Consider the following 17,998-nt stretch of genomic DNA (forward strand, 5'->3'; position numbering starts at 1 on the left):
AAAGCTCACCCTGCAGCTTAACATGGTGGCATTTCAGGTGTTTAAATCTGGATCAAACCTCAGTCTAGGAACAAATGCAAGAAGTTAACTGAATCAATGTATAGTATTTTATATATTGAATATAGACAATCAAAAAGAAATAAAGCCCAGGCTAAAAACAGGAAATGGAGGGAAGAAACAGGGGAAATGGGATGTAAAAGGTGAGAAAATGTATAAATAATAAATGGAGAAAAGATGGAGGGTAGGGATGAAGAAAAACAAGAGGGACTGAGAAGGGAAGAACTGACAAGGGGTATGACTCAGGAGCAGAGAAATGTTGTGAAAGGTTTTATAGATTACATGTGAGACAGAATTAGAAAGAGGTGAAATTGCAAGATTTCGACTTTCAGTAATCACTTTCCACCTCAGCCGCTTATTTCCAACACAAGCCCTTTGCCTTGTTGCGGTTCCTTTTCAATACAATCTTTCCCCATCTCTACCTCTGAAAAATCAGCTTTCACTTCCCCTTATTCCTCCTGTCTGCGGCAGAGAAATCTTTCACGTTCTAGTTCACATTTATGACCATCACATTGCGCCCATATATGGATCTGGAATTTGAATGCAGGAACAACAGTCACCAAAGTGTAAATGGGTTCCACAGTGGAAATCACATCTTCTGCATTTAAACCTTGTACCAGAGAGACTCCTGTGGTCTGGAATAAAATGTATGGGAAAGCACATGAGCAACAGACTGGAAATCATGACAGGTTAGATTTCAAAATCAGCAGAGTAGTAACAGAAATGCACAAAGGACAGAGAACACTGCATATGATCTACCCAGATTGCCTCGCAGAGAAAAACTCTCCGATAGTTATTTCATGCTGCATAAAGCAACTATTCTAAGATGAATCACGCATTGGAAAAGCTTATTTTGTCTGACAAAATTGGAAATGAAATTTACAGTAAGGAGCATCACTTATGTACCAATAGAGTATTGCATGTTTAAAAGGCAGGCTTTATAAATACCCTTTTATATCCATCTGAGAAATACAAACTTTTTTTTTCTTTTCCCCTTCATCTTCTGCTGAATAAACAATTGCAGTTTGATAAGCAACGTAAGGGTAGCTTGGTCCCTATAATATACATACGAAGATTTGTTGACTTAATAACTTCATCAAACCACATTTATTTTATAATTATGTGCCATATTCAGGCTTTCGAATGGTTTTATTTTCTAAAATACTCAAAGGTACATTTTATATATTAGAATCTAAAGAATTTGCACTATTTCTGGGCATAAGCTATACCACAAGAGGCTTATTATGGAAATAAACCCCTGTGAATACATTTTTACTGCATGAGTAAAGATGCAGTAAACATGTTGGAGCCTCAGTCAAGAATTTGGTAGGAGATGTTGTAAAAGATTATGGGTGTTATGGGGAAGTCCTCATCTTTTAAAAATGGTTGATGCCAACTTCTTTTACAATCAGCAGCTTTCTCTCACACTGTTCTTTCAATTTTAGATTTGTACTTTGGAATCAAACATTACACCTCAACAGTCTAATCCAGTTCAGGAGCTTGGGTTTCTGAGTCCTGTTTAAAAAAGACTTTAAAAAAAATTGCCAATGCATCACAGCCAGCGTAATAAATATACTGGATAGAATCTTGGACTTTAATTAAAAAATTAAATCTCTCAAAGAGTCTCATATTCATATACTGTTCTCTGTCATATATTTGGAACCCTACCTATATAAGCTTTTTACTCAGCATTATTGTCATTTTTCCAGTTAATAATGTTTATCATGAGCAATATATAGCCGCAATTTTGAGGACACGGGAAAATTGGAGCATTCAAACTACTACTAATGTGCCACAGATTTTACTTTAGCATAATGAGAACAGTCTAATCCTAGACCTCACATCTGTATCCAAATAATAATACAGATTTTCAGGTTTAGAATAATTATTTTGGATAATGATTTCACCAAAGGCTTCACCAACTGCTTCACCAAATGCCATGCTTTGCTGAAAAAGCCAGTTAGCCAGACTCAGAGATGATACACCATAAGCTATAATGCACAAATCACATTTTCCAGATCCACACAACATGGTAGATCAAAACCTACCCATCCACAATCCCAATCCCTACACATTATAACTTCATGCAGTAATGAAGATGGGCACTTCCACCCTAGACCTATGTAATCATCATTTGTCTATTTAACAATTTCTACCTTAACCTAAAGTTTATCTGGAACCTCCTAAAGACAATCTTCTATTAGAATGGTGCAGCTATGCAGAATTGGTAGGCAGGTCATTTTTTCAGTGAGGGGAAGTTTTGACTCATACCATTTTGTAGATTTAGGGTTCAAACTCTTTCCTTTTCTATACCAGTTCAGCAGCTGTAATATCATCCCAAGTTGCTATTAGTTCACAGTCCTTTAAATGCAACAGAAGGCCCACATTTTGGCAGTTTTGCAGCTCCATGGGGTTTTTCCCCCTCAAATCACCAGACAAATGCTAACATTGTAAATTAAAGATGATTGGGGGGTGGGGGGGAGAGAGATCAATGACTCAATGATGTTCTCAGCTGGAGGAAGCAGTAAGCATTTTAAGGCTGGTTACAACAAAGGTGGTTGCAGGTAGATTTCAAACTGTTTTAGAGAGGAAATGGTCAAGATATGGAGGTGCCTGTCATCTAAATGGACTTCTCTGTGAATCCTATCCATACTCTAACCTCGCCCAAAAATCCCAATCCTAAATGGAAAAAGAAAAAAAGCAACAGTTCACCTGTCTAGTATCCCAGACATATACATCTTCAGAATTTGGCGCTGACTGACTACTTGCTTACGTCAATAACTACCTGAACATGAAAGCTAAGCTGTTGGATTGAAGTCTTAAAATAAACATCTCCTAGAAATAGTTCCTGCCAGGGTGGTTCAGATAATGAAATAAGTACACAACAGAATTACGGTCAATAAAATGAGAGCATTAAACAATCTCAGCAATTGTTAGATTGCATCAGAGGCTAAAACCCTACCAAGAATGTTCTTTTAAAAAAAATCCACAGAGATATGCCATTCTTTTCTTACATCCTGAGACGTTATAGCCTGGGGAGAACTGAGCTCTGCATTTTTCCATCTGAATATTTAAATTCCAATAATCTTGAAGAGGAATAAAATGAGGAAGGGATAAAAACTATGGAACTATGAACTGCTTGCGAAAATATTTCAGTTAGCCCATCTTTAATTAGCAAAGATTTTTTTTTTTCAGTTTGGAAATTAAAGTAAAGAGATCACCTTCAACAAGGAAATCAGTACATTTTTCTTTCTTTTTTAACCTATCACAGAGTTCTTCACAAAGGCCTTGAGGGATTTAAATATAGTGGCCACTAGAGGAGAAATTTTAGGAGAACCAATTAGAAGAATCCTTGGATAGTTGCCTCATCTAAATAAAGCCTCTGATGTGTAAGCTAGCTATTCCTTTTAAGGTTAGCTGAAAGCAAACTCTGGATAGCCCCTTCAAGTGTTTGCTGCAATCAGCTGAGATGGATATTATACATCTGTGATTTTAAAAGAATTTTAAAAAATAGCAGCAGTTCACTTTTAACTACAGCCTAATTTTAAAACTTCTATATAGGACATTTTCAGTTTGGTTCAGGTTTGTTACTTCCTTCTTTCCTCTTCAGTTATTTTTATATTTAACTTCTTCCAATATGTTCTGAGGGAAAAAGAGGAAGATAATAATACTAGCTGTTGTAGCCACGTTCTGAGCAAAAGTCTGATCCTGTTGTCATTGAAGACATAGATACAAGGGAAGAAATCCACTTTCTCTACTTTTGTTCCCTAGCACCCAAAGACTGATGCCAAATATATCTCATCTCTTTTCAACATCTCTGTTTTTCAGTTCTCATATTCATCATCACCACCAGCTGGTTGGGAATCTCAGACATATTGTCAATTTTTAAACTCTTGAATGTTATTATTAATGAATGGGGACTGGATACCAAACAACAGCCAGCTATAATATTACAGAAACAATTAGCAAGTAAGATTCAAAAGCCTACTTGGGGGTATATTTATAATTAATGACATCAGAAAAATGTATTTCAAATGCATTTATTGACATGTTTAGTACCTCATAACTCAAGAGATAGGCTCCTTCTGTGGAACAAAATAAGTACAGGAAAAAAAGCATCTTGCCTTCTTTAAACAGTTGTATCTGATTATGCTAGGACATGCAACGAAGTCCAACTCAAAGTCTAATCCAAAGTTGGTGCCAAATTCAGTTGGGGTTACTTCCAGGTGAACATATATCATAAAAAAAAGTAGTTGTATCTTCATTATAGATACAAAATAGTATTTCAAGGGTATGACTCCAATATTAGAGGAACAAGAAATGTCTACCCTGAAAATAATGCCACCAGCTTCACAGCAGGAAATGTTTATTGCTAAAGACCCCTGGGATTTCTTCTCTCCATCTCTTTCTCTCTCACGCAGTTACTATTAAAACAGCAATACAAGTTGAGAGATTCGCAACACAACAGCTTATTCCAAAATGCTAAATCCAATGCATGGGTACATTAGATTGCAACATTATCCTAATATTGTTTACAATATTGGCATAGCACAACATCATGACAATAATGCAAGGGACAGAGTCCCTGAGCATTACGCTGATGCAGCACATTTGAACACTGGGTTAGGGTTAGTAGAAAAATGCAGCAGTCATTTATTAGATAGATTCATTTCTAGTGAGGATATTTTGTGATACAAGGGGGAAAAGGAGGGGAGGGGAGCCAAAAAAAATACTTACGTTGAAATACTAGTAGTTTTAATGTATAAACCTAAGATTATTCACTCTTCAACTGCTAGATTGTCAGTCAGGAACCCGTTTTGCTTGATTCTGTAAAACTCATTAAAAAGGTGGGAATACAAATCAGGTTATACCTGGAGTGTAGGGGCCTTGAAAAATTATCTTTCCTAAGTTAAAGAGAATATTAAAATGGTAATAATTTCCAGAAGAAAGAAGACAAAACGCCATAATTACAGCAGCCTTAGGGATGAGTATGAATCTGCTGCAACAGGGCAAGATAAACAATGTCCAGTGGTGAATTGAAACCCATTTGGATGTCTTAGCATTAATCAACAGGCCCCTTAAAAGATCCTGTCTAGGTGGAATTGATGACCAGCTGCAAGTGCCCATTTGTGTTAATTATTATTAACTTGTCTTGAATTATATGCTGAGAAATAGATGTTCTCGCTGGGAAGGAGAGGGCAGTAGTAAACCTTGAGGTCATTTCCTGCCAATAATGACATGTCCACACCATAAACATGTACCAGCTTTATACTCCTTGGACAATCTTGGCTCTCTGTTATAACCAAGATTCCTGAGAATAGTAGATGAATGAAGCTATCCTGTATTTTATTAACAATCCCTGGTATCTGTTACAAAAATAGAATCCCAAGAGATCACTTAGGTAGAAAGAATGGTTTTAAATCAATTTAAGTCTATGATTTAGATGTGCTTTTAGCTTTGCTACACCAAGAACTTCTTAGCTCTATAAACACTGAGCACCACCTTATGGCAAAGGCAGAACCCACACAGCACCTTCTTCATAATCCTTTAATCCAGCATGTAAATAAGGTTTGTTGTTTCTTTCTTGGCTACCATGTTTCCACAGAGACCTATCCATGTCACTACCAACACCATATAGCCAAAGTCTGTAATGCCTCCATACCTCACATAATTTGAAATTACAATTTGCCATCTAAATGGACTGGCTGATTTGAAGATAATCCTTTTCAGATCTAGACGACTTCAAATCAAACTTCCACCCCTGAATGTTTTTCCATGGAATGTTACCTTACTGTGTTTCTGATAAAAGTACCATAAAGTACCATATACAGTACTTCTAATAAAGTATTATACCAATTTGTATTATACCAATTTGTATCTAAGAGGGCAGTTTATCTCATTAATTTGCATTAAATATGCTCAGTTTGTGTGTGTTCCTTTTTAAAAAATAATTTTTATTGAAGAAGTTGTTCAACAGAATTAAAAACAGTACCAATCTTGATTTAAAGAGGAATGAAGAAAAGTAATAAGTGAAAAAGAAAAGAAAAAAAGGAAAAGAAAAATAGAAACAGCTTCTGATCTGCTTGACAGCGTTTATAGATAGAGTTATATTTTACCTTCTCTAAGGTTACTTCATAATTTCCTGCTTTCCATAAACTACCCTTTCTAATCCAAACCCAAAAATCACAAGTTCCATTTTCTCTTTTTTCAGCAAAAAATCCATAAGGGCTTTCCAGTCACAAATGTAGTTATTGATCTTTCTCTAATCAAACAAGTTAATTTTGCCATCTCCGCTAGTTCTGTCATCTTCACCAACCCATCCTAATTTGTGTGAGAGTTTTATGGGCCATTCCCAGAAAACATTCACATAAACTATCATACCCAACAGTAAAAATGAATTATTGGCACTTGGAGAAATATGATGTGAGATGATTAAACAAAGAGCCTAACTTTTTTAAAACAAGCAGCAGCTTCTACTACTCCTTTTTGTATTATTTAATAGAACAAGGCATTAGCTTCATCTTATTTATTGACAATATTTTCAGGAGTAATATACATATCAAGTACAGCAGGAGAACACCATAAATAGAGAGCAGATATATTGTTAATTAAGAAAAATAAGCATGATATATAGCTCAGATCAGAACACTTCAGTTTGCAGACATAGAGTTACTCTGGCTGAGAAAGTCAAATGAACGAGGCCTCCTCTGCATATAACTCCGAGCTACTGCACAAGTTTTTGTGGCAATCTAAGGAATAATTTCTCTGCTAAAGAGTGACGGCAAATGTAACGTAAGACATTCTAGCTGTCTCAAAATACAATTTTCTAAAACAAAAAAGCTTTGGTGGATTTTCCCTCTACTTGAATCCTTCCAATCCCTTCTTTTCAACTCAGTTGCTCTAATTACACTAATTTATCCCCAAACAGGTTTTGGATTCTGTTTTTCACTATCACCACTCTATGTCTTGGCTTTGGCCCCAAAATCAAGGGCTCCAAGACACCTGGAGAAAAAAGGGTGCAGAAGTTTAGTCAAAGGACAATATTGCTTAAGACAGGGCAAAGTATGACATGTGAGGATTAAGAGTCCCCAGAGGATGAATTATTTTACAGATGGTCCCTTATTCATTATCTTTCTCTTTTTTTGGCTTCGGCCTGTGCTTCTTCACCAAGAAAAAAAAAATCAAATAAATACAAGTAATGATAGGTTTTCCTCCCATATTTTCCACTTTAGAAATATTGCCTTTTTGCCTTGGAACAACAAAAAATTAATCTGCAGAGAGAGATTGAGAGGGAAAGAGAGAGAGAGAGAGAGAGAGGTCAGACCTATTCCATACATATTATATAATCATTGCAGCTGGTAAGTACTGTAGGGAGTTCAATTCAGTTGCCATAGTATTTGGCATATTGCTATGGAGCTGAGTTTTGATCCACTTATCAGCAGCATTGGCAGCAGCAAAGGAGACACATATATTCTTGCCTGGCAGATACATATGGGTTTAAGAAGACAAATGCAAAAATAGAACCCTGCACCAAATGAAACATGATTCTGGTTTCCACCCTTCCCTAAGATGGTCATTAGGATGAAATTCTTAGGATTTCTTTTCAGTTCTGCATGGAACAGGAAGGTGTTCGCCACTGGCATCAATCATACATATCCTTGTTACTCAGATTTCCTCCTCCACTAAATTTCTTTAGGGACAAGGAGGAGAGGAGAGGTCATGCAAACATGCTTTCTGTTCTGATAGAAGGAACGCAGGAAGCCGCCTTAGAGGAGAAACTGGTTCATCTGTCTAATTCAGCGCAACCAATTCTGTCTGCCTGCTCCCCCAACTCGGTGCCTTCCGAATGTGCTGTACTACAACTACCATCTGGCAAGGGATGATAGGAGCTAAATAGCACTGGGTTGGGCCGCACTAGGATCTCAAGCAAACCCCTTTCCCAGCTCAGCTACCCAGGAGGCATGAGTTTTGAACCAAAACAGAACAGGGAATGTTGTCAAGGCATTATCATCTCATCCAAAGGTTGTTTGCCTGTGACTCCCACACAGTGAGCACCAGGGGTCTCTCTGCTCCAGTGGGGGTGAGATGAGGAGGCAGAAATCAAAGGCTGAAGCAACTGCGGGGGGGGGGGGCAGTCTTCCCAGGGAGACCAATCAACTACCCTTTGATGCCCCCCATCCCCGCATAAGGCTCTGTGACCTAGCTGTGATGAAGAGACTAGAGATGCTGAAAGAAAACCTGGATGTCAAGGAACAAGAAACACAAGCACGTACAGGTACACTTCAGTTTCTAAACCAACAGTTTCTTAGCACTTCCATCCAAGAAAGAGGGGCACCCAAAGGGCAGCTTCCTTAGGAGGTGCTGTGGAGTGGAGGTAGGAAAAGTTTTGATTCTTGCCCCCTTTAAAAATATATACATAGCTGTTGTTCCACCACCAGACTCAGAATAATGACTTCTGGGTTGGGCACTGATAAATAAGTGCTTGTGGATTTTCTTTTAAAGTATCCTCCTCTCCCAAGAAACAGCATTCCAAAACCTGAGTCTCTTTTAATCTATGCTTTGCCCAACATTTCAGGGTTTCACTGTTGCCTATAAATTGGGCTTCACAGTCCTCTCTCTTGCAACTGGAAGACCTCAGCAAAGGGAGGAGGCACTCAAGAACGTGCTATTACTATTACTAGGCATTGCTAGAGCAGGTTAGGGTCCCATTAAGTTCAGGGGGGGCTTCTTCCCATGTATATAGGAGAGGAATCAAAGGTCTATCTATCTCGAACAAGGTATTTGGAAGGTTCTGCCTTTTTAACAGGATGGTGGGATTCTGCCAATGGATGGAGCAAAGCCTTGCTCCAAAGTAAAGGAGCTATCACTCCAAACACGCCCCCCCCCCGTTTTCCTTCCCACGCGCATTTACGGAAAATCAGCCCGGCGCCTTAGCCCAGGAGAGCACCGCTAGGCGCCCCTTCAGGGACGCTGGGCTTCCGCGCCCTTCCTCAGCCAAGTCCATCCTCAGCCGGTCCCTTCTCAGGAGTTGAAGTTGGAGGGGCTGAAACAAGTACCAGCTCGGCTTGACTTGCAAATACTGGAAAGGGACGCGGGTGGGCGAGAAGCGGGTTCACCTGGCCGGGAATGCTCCTAGGCCATTCAGAATAAGCCTTCGCGGGATAAGAAGCGGGCATGGGAACACCAAAGCGGTCCAGCTCTTGGATCCACCCCACCGCCGCCCCGCGGCTGTGTCCCCGCTTGCCCCAGAATCTCGCGAGCCAAACCCGGCTAAGGCGCAAGAGCGGGTGGGATGAAGGGCGGGGAATCTGAGGTGCTTTCATTTGTTCCCGGCGCCCCTCCGCTCTAAGGTTACTACGTGAAATGTCTCTGCTGCTCAAGCCCACGCTCGCAGGAACATCCTCCCCCCTCCCGCTCTCGCTCCACTCCGCACACCGGCTGCTCTTAGCAGGTGAACCGGCGAAGAGAGGGAGGAAGGGAGGGTTGGGAGGCGGTGCGCTCCACGCGAGGACCCCCCTCGCCTTACCTTGGTGGTTTTCTTCTGGAATGTACATCCTCTTGTTTTCATTGACCATTTAAGTAGAGGAACGAGGGACCGGTAGCAACAACAATAATCACCCAAGTCGGAGTTCTAGTGTTAATTCCTCCAAATCCCAAACAGCCGAGGTCGCTGGAAGGGGGAGCAGTTCGAGGAAGAAACCGAAGCTGCTGCGGCGATTAAATTCCCCCGGTCGGTTATTACCTGATTCCCATGATTGCATCAAAGCCCAAACCCTGATTCGCTCCAGTATTGCCTCCTCTAGTACAATTGCAAAGCATCCTCAGAGAACATCCGGGCTCCTGCCCAAGAATTCAGCGCACCGGCGGCGGCGGCGGCCGACTCGGAGAAGTGCTGGGCTCTCCCCGGTCTCCCGCTCGCTTTCTCCGCCTGGTTCTTGTCTCTGGAAAGCCGAGGGGTCCGGGGGGAGAAACTCAAAGCCACCGCGCAGGGAAGTGGAGGAGAGGGGCGAAAGCGCATCCCCCGAGAAGGGCGGGAGGACGAAAAATGTCCGGGGCGCTCAAATGTCTCTCTCCCGAGTCAAGATCCAGGAACGGGAGAAGGCGGGCGTGGGGGAAATACCGGGGGACAGCGAGGCTGAAAGGCGGCGGCGAGCGGCGGCTTCTCCTCTTCCGAGCCAGCGCCGTGCGCTCTGCTGGCAGGGAGCTTTTTCTGCAGAGAGGAGAGCGCGCTAGTCCCAGCCCCTCAGTCCCTCAGCAGAACGCTCGCGCCTCCCCTCCCTCCTTCCTCCCTCGCGCAGCAGGCAGACGGGCGGGCGGGCAGACGGACGGCCTGCCCGAACTGTTCCAGATGTTGCCAGCGGCCGGGCAGGAGCGCGTCTCCCGCCGTCCCTTCGCCGGGTTTTTAGGGACCGGCGGACTTGAGCGGAAACTTTAACCTGCCTCCGCGGCCGTCCGCCCTTCCTTCGTTGCCCGCGCCGGGGGCTGCATGTGCTGCTGATCCCTTTCCTACAGACATGACGTCAAGAAGGCGAGCGGGATCTGGCTTGCCTGGAAAAGTGGGGAGGGGGTGCGGTAGAGGGAATATGGTGGGGATCGGGGTGGGGAGCCAGCGGTAGGAGAGTTCCCCAAAGAGGCCGCTTCGCCTCACTCGGCGGAGGCACACAGACCGCCAGCCCCCCGCCTTTCATTTTTCAAGCTTGGTCTCTCTCTCTCTCGGTTTCGCCTCCCTCCCTCCCTCCCTCCCTCCCTTGTTCAAAGCAACCCGCAGCTTTTCGCCCCCGAGATTCGTCTGCGATCTGCATGTTAGAGCGCAAGAATTACGTTAAATGGGTCGGAGGGGGCAGGTACGGTGTAAACCTCTTGGGTAAAACTGAGTGCGCGAAAGAGCCAGAAAGGCTTGGAGAGATGCATTGAATGGGATCCGTGGCGAGCGAGAGGCTGGGTGTACCCGTCTGTGTACTCGGCACCCCCGCACACCACGACCAGAGGCGGCACAGCTGTTGAAACGGATTAGTCGAGCGGATTAGGCGCGCAGCAGACCCCCGGCATCGGAGTGGGGACGGGGGAAAGGTTTCTCCCCACCCATCACCGAGCCACTTAACATTTCGCAGCCGCTCGCGGGGAACGCTCTTTCGGGCGTCCCCACCTTCCCCGCCACAGGCGAGACCGCGATGGTGAACCGAAGCAGGCGGCCTGCGCGTGTGGCCGCCTTATCTGGGGCTCTCGCAAGGCTGCCATGTTAAACAAGCCAGGCCAAGCGGGTCGCGTCCTTCGGGCGAGCAACGCCGCGTTCCCCCGGGCGACCGTCGCTCCACCGCGTCGATTTCAAAAGCCAATCTGGTCGGGTTGGGGGCACCTGGCCCGGCAGCGTCCGCCGCCCGGGAGTCAGTAGAGCACATTTAGCCCCATTCTCTACGGGATTACTCGAGAGAAAGTCCGGCCAACCATTTGCGTGTTGTTTCCTACTGAAAGCGCGCGGCAATGCACGCGTGGAGTGCGGGATAAGCCCCTTGGAAACCGGAGGGATGGTCTTCAGCGCGAGATGTGAAATGTTTTGTATGCTGGGCGGGGGGGGGCATTTTTATGTTATTTATAACGTGGGGGAACATGCAGGAGCGTGGCATGGTTTATTCTGTGCCAGAATCTCGCCCGCTCGCCCATTTTTACGAACGCATCAGCTCCCGCACTGGGAAGACCGGCGCTAAAGGGGCGCAACAAGTAAAGGAGGGGTGTGAGTTGTAAGGGGGGGGGTCCCCAACGTGCTGGTGGGTCAGGAAAGCAACCGCCGCCAGGAGCGACGGGGAGAGGAGCTCCGCCTTTCGGGGCGATGAACTTTGCCGGTGAAGTTTGCCACCTGATGTCTCCTCGCCACGAGGAATTTACGACAACAGTTGGGAGGGGCTGAAAAACCATAAACTGTCGACTAAAACCTCCTGGAAGATGAGAAAGAAGAAATCAAAAGACATGTGACGGGCGCGGCCGGTCAGTTAAATGCCTGGCGATTGACCGTCGCTAGCCCGTCCCTCTCCGCGAAGATCTCACCTGCCCGATCGGTCTGTAATCCGTTTCTCGCTATTATGTCGGTAAACGCTTTTGAAACGTTCGCATTTAGCCAGAAAGTCACTCTCTCACACTATGCTTGGTGGGGTCAGAGCAGGCAGAGGGGAAAAAGTAGGAAATCGCGAGTTAATTGATCGTTATGGGCCTAATGGTCTGCAGCCGTGGGTTGCTGTAACTGTAATCAGTGGAGCAAACCACGGTGGCCTTGCTTTCTGCAGACTCGAAGAGAAGAGGATGGGAGTTCAGCCCAGCATTGGGGAAAGGCCACAAATGTAGGATTTTCCCCGTTTTTCAGATATGCTCTCCAAGGGCAACCTCATCCAGAGAGCTGGTTGAATGTGCTTTTCATAGTTGTATTGGCATACAATACAACCAAAAGACATGTGACGGGTGCAGCCAGTCAGTTAAATGCCTGGCGATTGACTGTCGTCCCTCCCCATGAAGATCTCACCTGTTCTAACCCCATAGGGGATCTCCAGGTTCAAAGATCTCACATACATCTGCTCTAACCCCATAGGGGATCTCCAGGTTCAAAGTTAAGGTGGATTTCCTGGCACGCACATACATGCAACCCAGAGAGAGAGAAATACCTGAGCGGCAGACAATGCCTGGGGCAATGCAGGAACCAGCTGAAAGCAGCTAATAGGAGGTGGACAGATCCCCGAACTGCCACATGCCACATCGTAGCCATAATACCCACTGAAGCACCACACTTCATACTATGGGAACCCTATTCCTGTGATCCATGGATCTTTTCTCTGCTGGGATGTCTGTAAAGCCAGAAGGAGAAACCAACCAGTTTGCCTATAGGAGAAACTAGTAATGTTGGCCTTTAGTTTCCTGGCTGGTCACCTATTATATGAGCAAAGTATCAAACACTTTTTCAAAAATCACATCTCTTCTTTCACTTTTCTATCAAATCAAATCAAATCTTTATTACAAAGACCAGCATATGCTTTTCTATCTTTTTTTTTTCTTACATGACCTCTTCCCCATCACGGCTTCCTTGTCTAGCATAGCATTCTTCCTCCTCCTATGCTCCCTTTCCTGCATCATGGAATTTTGTTTGCCCTCAGTGATGGCAACAAAACCCTCAGGATCATGTTCTCATGACAATTCCAGAGGAGACCATTTTTTGCTCCTAAGAGTTGCTTTACAAGATGGTTGGCATCATGATGATGATGATGATGATGCACACACACACTTTAATACATAAAGTGTTGGAGGTGCAAATCCAGTGGCAATGACTCTTCAGCACATCATGACCTTCTGACTACAAGGGAGCAGTAGTGATTGGTAAAGAGTTAAAGATTTACCCTGGGTGGTCCCCTTTTCATCTGTCACTCAGCCTGTTTGCCCAAGAGATGGTTAATCTGAGGTCACTTCCTTCTGCCTTTCTTCCCAAGCATGCATGCATGCATGGAGTACATGTTCCTCGACTCTCCTCCTGGTAGGATGTAGTTAGCTAGGTGCCAGGCTTTAGCTATCTCCCTATAATGCATTCCCTGGAAATAAATCTCTTTTCTGTTACAGTTATAAAACCTGCTCCTCCAATCCTTGGTTAGATTCCCATTCTCAGGAATGCTCACTCTCACACACAGAATGCTTCAACCTTCAACAAATGAGATATAACCCCAACAGCTCCAGCCAGCAACATTAAAGGTAAAAGGTATGGCAATTATACTTCAGCAACATTTAAAGGACCATAGGGCTGCTTTCTGGATCTTGGTCTCTGGGCAAAAACAGTTTCATCCCCACTTCTTTCTGTTCAAGAAAAGAGTAATTCAGAGATAATATTTATTTATTTATTTGACATAATTTTTTACCGCCCGTCTAATAACGACAACTCTGGGTGGTTTACAACAGTTAAAAATAGAGAGTAACATATTATTAAAATAAAACAATATAAATGTACATATAAATACATATAAATATATAAGTGCAAAAATATAAAATAAAATTCAAGATGGTGAGTGAGAATGTTTTTATTGGCCCCCTCACAGTGCCAACCGCCCCCAAGATCGGCTATCCCCCCCTCCTGCCCCAAGCAAGTTGGCACAACCAGATCTTAACCCCCTTCCAGAAGGCTGGGAGAGTGGGGGCCTGCCTTACCTCCCAGAGTAGCTTGTTCCAAAGAGCGGGTGCTACGGCAGAGAAGGCCCTCCTCCTGGATCCTGCCAATCAACAATTTCTCGTGGGCAGGGTCCATAACATGCCCTCCCTGCCTGACCGAGTGGGACGGGTCGATTATTATCAATAGTACAGGTAATCCTCGCTTAACAACCACAACTGGGGCCAGAATTTCAGTTGCTAAGTGAAGCGATCATTAAGTGAATTCAACCTGATTTTATGACATTTTTGCAGTGGTCATTAAGTAAATTGTGGTTCCCCATTGATTTTGCCTGCCAGAAGCTGGCCAGGAAGGTAAAATATGGCAATCACATGACCATGGAACACTGTGACAGTCATAAATGCAAACCAGTTGCCAAGCACCCAAATCATGATCATGTGACCGCAGGGATGCTGTGGTGGTCATAAGTGTGAGGGCTGCTCATAAGTCATTTTTTTAGCACCGTCCTAAGTCTGAACTGTCACTAAATGAATGTTTGTTAAGCGAGGACTACCTGTAAGTCCTTCACCTCGTTCTCCATGACCAGGAAAAAACCAATAGCTGTAAGGAAACAATGAGATCAAAGGTATATTTACCTGGAAGTAAGAACCATTTAGTTTAATGAGGCTTACTTCCAGGCCAGTGTGCATAGGAAAGCTTTTTAAGTGGTCACCACACTTGGCTTCAAGGTGATCAAACTGGCCTTGAGAAAACAGCACCCCTTGAGTTTTTAAAAGATAACTGAATAATCAAAACAATGGGTGATAACACTGAACTCTGTTGTACCTCAACCCTTATTTTCACGTCATTGTGATATTTTCCTATTTAAAAAATTCCTTCTCCCCCCTCCTCTCCTCTTTCTCTGTGAGACTCCAGTAATATTCTCTTTTGGATTTAGTTTTCTTTTCTAGGTCTGGTATAATTCCATTGCCCTTAAAGGATGGGTCAACAGAGAATTCCAAGTATGATTCACTAAGAAAACTGTCTACTGTGTCACTGTGTTCACTCAGGAAATATTTAAGAGCATAGTGACCCATCTGTACAGGAGTACGGCACCTTTTGATCTCTTTTGCTGATAGAATTTGACAACCATCAGCTACCAACCAGATTAGCACTTCTATCTGCCAAATAATATACATGCACAGTGACATATGTAAGCTGTCCTAACTTACAAATCTTTCCCTTGTGATTCTCTACCTGCCAGATTCCCACCATGGGACTCAGTTCCATTTTTGTCCAAAATAATCACTGTCTCTGAAATCGGTAAGGCTAGGGAAAAATCCCAAACAGCCTGATTTTTTACGTGTTTATTTGTCCTCTGATAAAGAAAAGAGGACATTGACAGCCTAGGAAATGCCTATCAGTTACAAAGCAAAAGGACAAACCACTGAACAGTATCTCAACAGCCTGATGAGGACCAGAGAGGAACCTGGAGCCCAACTCATTCCCTATCACGAGAGGCAGTTGCTTTCTCTAACCAACTCTAGCCAGTCTATTACTGATTAACTCTAGACAGTTTCACACAGTTGCAAAGAAGACCAGGTTAATCTTGGGTGCATTTTGCACTGGTATCAGAAGAATCAGAAAACTGAAAGACTGATAATCCGGAAGTGTATTTAGAATAGGTCTACGTAGTAGAGCACAGACCAGATTTTTGCTCTTCAGCGCAACATTGAGAAATGCATGAATGCAAAAAAGAGACATTATTGTACATTTGTTGATTTGGAGAAAGCATATGATAAAGCGAATAGGCTTGAATTACAGACAGTTTTGCTTAAATATGGAATGGGTTATTTGCTAAAAGCAATAAGAGCGCTATGCGATAGAAGTAAAGCATGCATGAAAATAAATGATTATCAATTGGTTCAGTTTTGACCAGGGAATAAGACAAAAATGTGTGATGCTGTCTTGGTTGTTTAATGTATTTATGGATAAATATATCCTTATGGCACTATTAGAAGTTGTTAGTATCATGGATACTATACTTTTGTTTGCAGATGATATTGTGTTATTGGTCGAGAACCCAAATTATTTGCATAGAATGGTGGATAGACTATATGATGCAACCAGGGATATTGACTGAAAATTAATATATCAAAGACCAAGGTAGCTGTGTTGGGCATTTTCCTTCCACCTTGCAAACTCTTCAAATTACTTTGACATTGATCAACTGCTTCTGATGTCATCTGTAGTAAGCAGACATGTGCACTGGTCAGGGTGCCTTCTGCTGCCAGGCCACTCTGCTAACGCAGTTCAAAAGCCTGACTAGTGCAACATTTCTGTTCCCACAGTAGCCAACTGTATTGAAATATTTCAATCAATATTTCTGACTCTGGCCTCCTCTGAAAGTCATCCCTTGTTCTTTACTGGAAGTAATATAAAGCTATCACAACCACACTGCTTCTGATGGCTTTATCCTTTAACAATTTATGTAATCCTTCTTTTTTTTAAATGGTTCAGATTGGCAGCCACCACCATTAACTCAAGAATAGAATTAGTGAGTTCAGTAGTGACTAGGCACTTATGAAGAAGTCCTTCTTTTTGAATGTTCTACTTCATTTTTTTATTACCCCAGATTCAACTATTTTAAAAGGAGACAGATTACCTCCTTTCTATTTTTCTGGTTAGATGCATAATTTTCCATACATTTATCACTTAACAGTCCAACCATTTCTCTTGAAGGTTTCTTGATTTTGATAAATGGTATTGGAATAATGTTTTATTACTGACCTTAATATTATTGGTGACATGCTTTTGGAAATCCAATTTGTAAGCCCTTATGGTTTGCTTATATTTATTCTGTGCAAGAAACTTTCTTTATTCATTCATTCATTCGTTCATTCATTCATTCATTTTATATTTCAAATTTTGTCACCACCCATCTCCCTCAAAAGATGAGGCAGGCAGGCAGGCAGGCAAGCCTTTTATAAGAACTTAGGAAAAGTTACTGTACATGAATCACCTAAACCAGCATTGTCTGTACTCTCTGGTGCATTTAAAATGCATTAGTAAAAGGATATATTCTAGAAGAGTTTCAGTTATTGTGCTCTTGCACAACAAAAAAGAAATAAGCCAGAGAAAGCTCTGTGATGAAGATACTATGAAGGGTTTTTTAAATGAAACACAATACCACCTTTTCCCTTCCTTAAATAGTTTTTCCTCCATGGCATTTTTTTTTTCATGTGGCTACTGCATATTTCATCTCCTAATTCTATTTTTAGTAGATTATCTTCACACACTATTTGAAAATTATACTTTATATTGTAATGCCAGAAGGACAGTTGTTTCAGAGAAAGAGAAAGGATGTTATGGATCTGGAAGAGAAAAATACAGTTTTTCTTACTGATAGAAATTTCTTCCAGTTTACAATATCAATATCAATATCTATCTTATCTATATCTATATATGGGTGGTGGCTATCAGTCAGGTTGCACTTCTCACTTCTTATACGACCAGTTGTAAAGCTCGAATATTAGGAAAATCTCTCTTCCCCCTGCCCTACCTTCTTTCACTTTTATCTTCTGAGACAGAATTATAGAATTGTGACCTACTGTATGTAAGATAAGTGAAAACCTTATTTTGGGAGGAACCCAGATGTTGTTTTATGTAACCATACTAAATTCACAATTTCAATTTCTAAGGTCTAAGCAGAAATCAGGAAACCAGTTTGTGAATGAACCTACTTACACTCAAATGGTAGAGGAATTGACCAGTTTTAACTGAATAAACTGTTGTGCAAAACAGCTTGAGTTTTCTATGATTCTTGGAGAA

At 42.5% G+C, this 17,998-nt stretch overlaps 1 protein-coding gene across 1 annotated transcript in view; it reads right to left on the reverse strand.

The window, feature by feature from the left end:
• The window catches only part of CACNA1C (calcium voltage-gated channel subunit alpha1 C), a 506,884-nt gene extending 496,633 nt beyond the window's left edge, over positions 1-10,251 (reverse strand). Inside the window, exon 1 of the mRNA XM_063309210.1 lies at positions 9,584-10,251. Coding sequence (XP_063165280.1) covers positions 9,584-9,632 — 49 coding nt within the window. The 5' untranslated portion in view covers positions 9,633-10,251. The remainder of the gene's footprint in view (positions 1-9,583) is intronic.
• Positions 10,252-17,998: the final 7,747 nt, after the last annotated feature.

The sequence above is a fragment of the Candoia aspera genome, chromosome 7 (assembly GCF_035149785.1).
Source record: "Candoia aspera isolate rCanAsp1 chromosome 7, rCanAsp1.hap2, whole genome shotgun sequence".
NCBI classification, from domain to species: Eukaryota; Metazoa; Chordata; class Lepidosauria; order Squamata; family Boidae; genus Candoia; species Candoia aspera.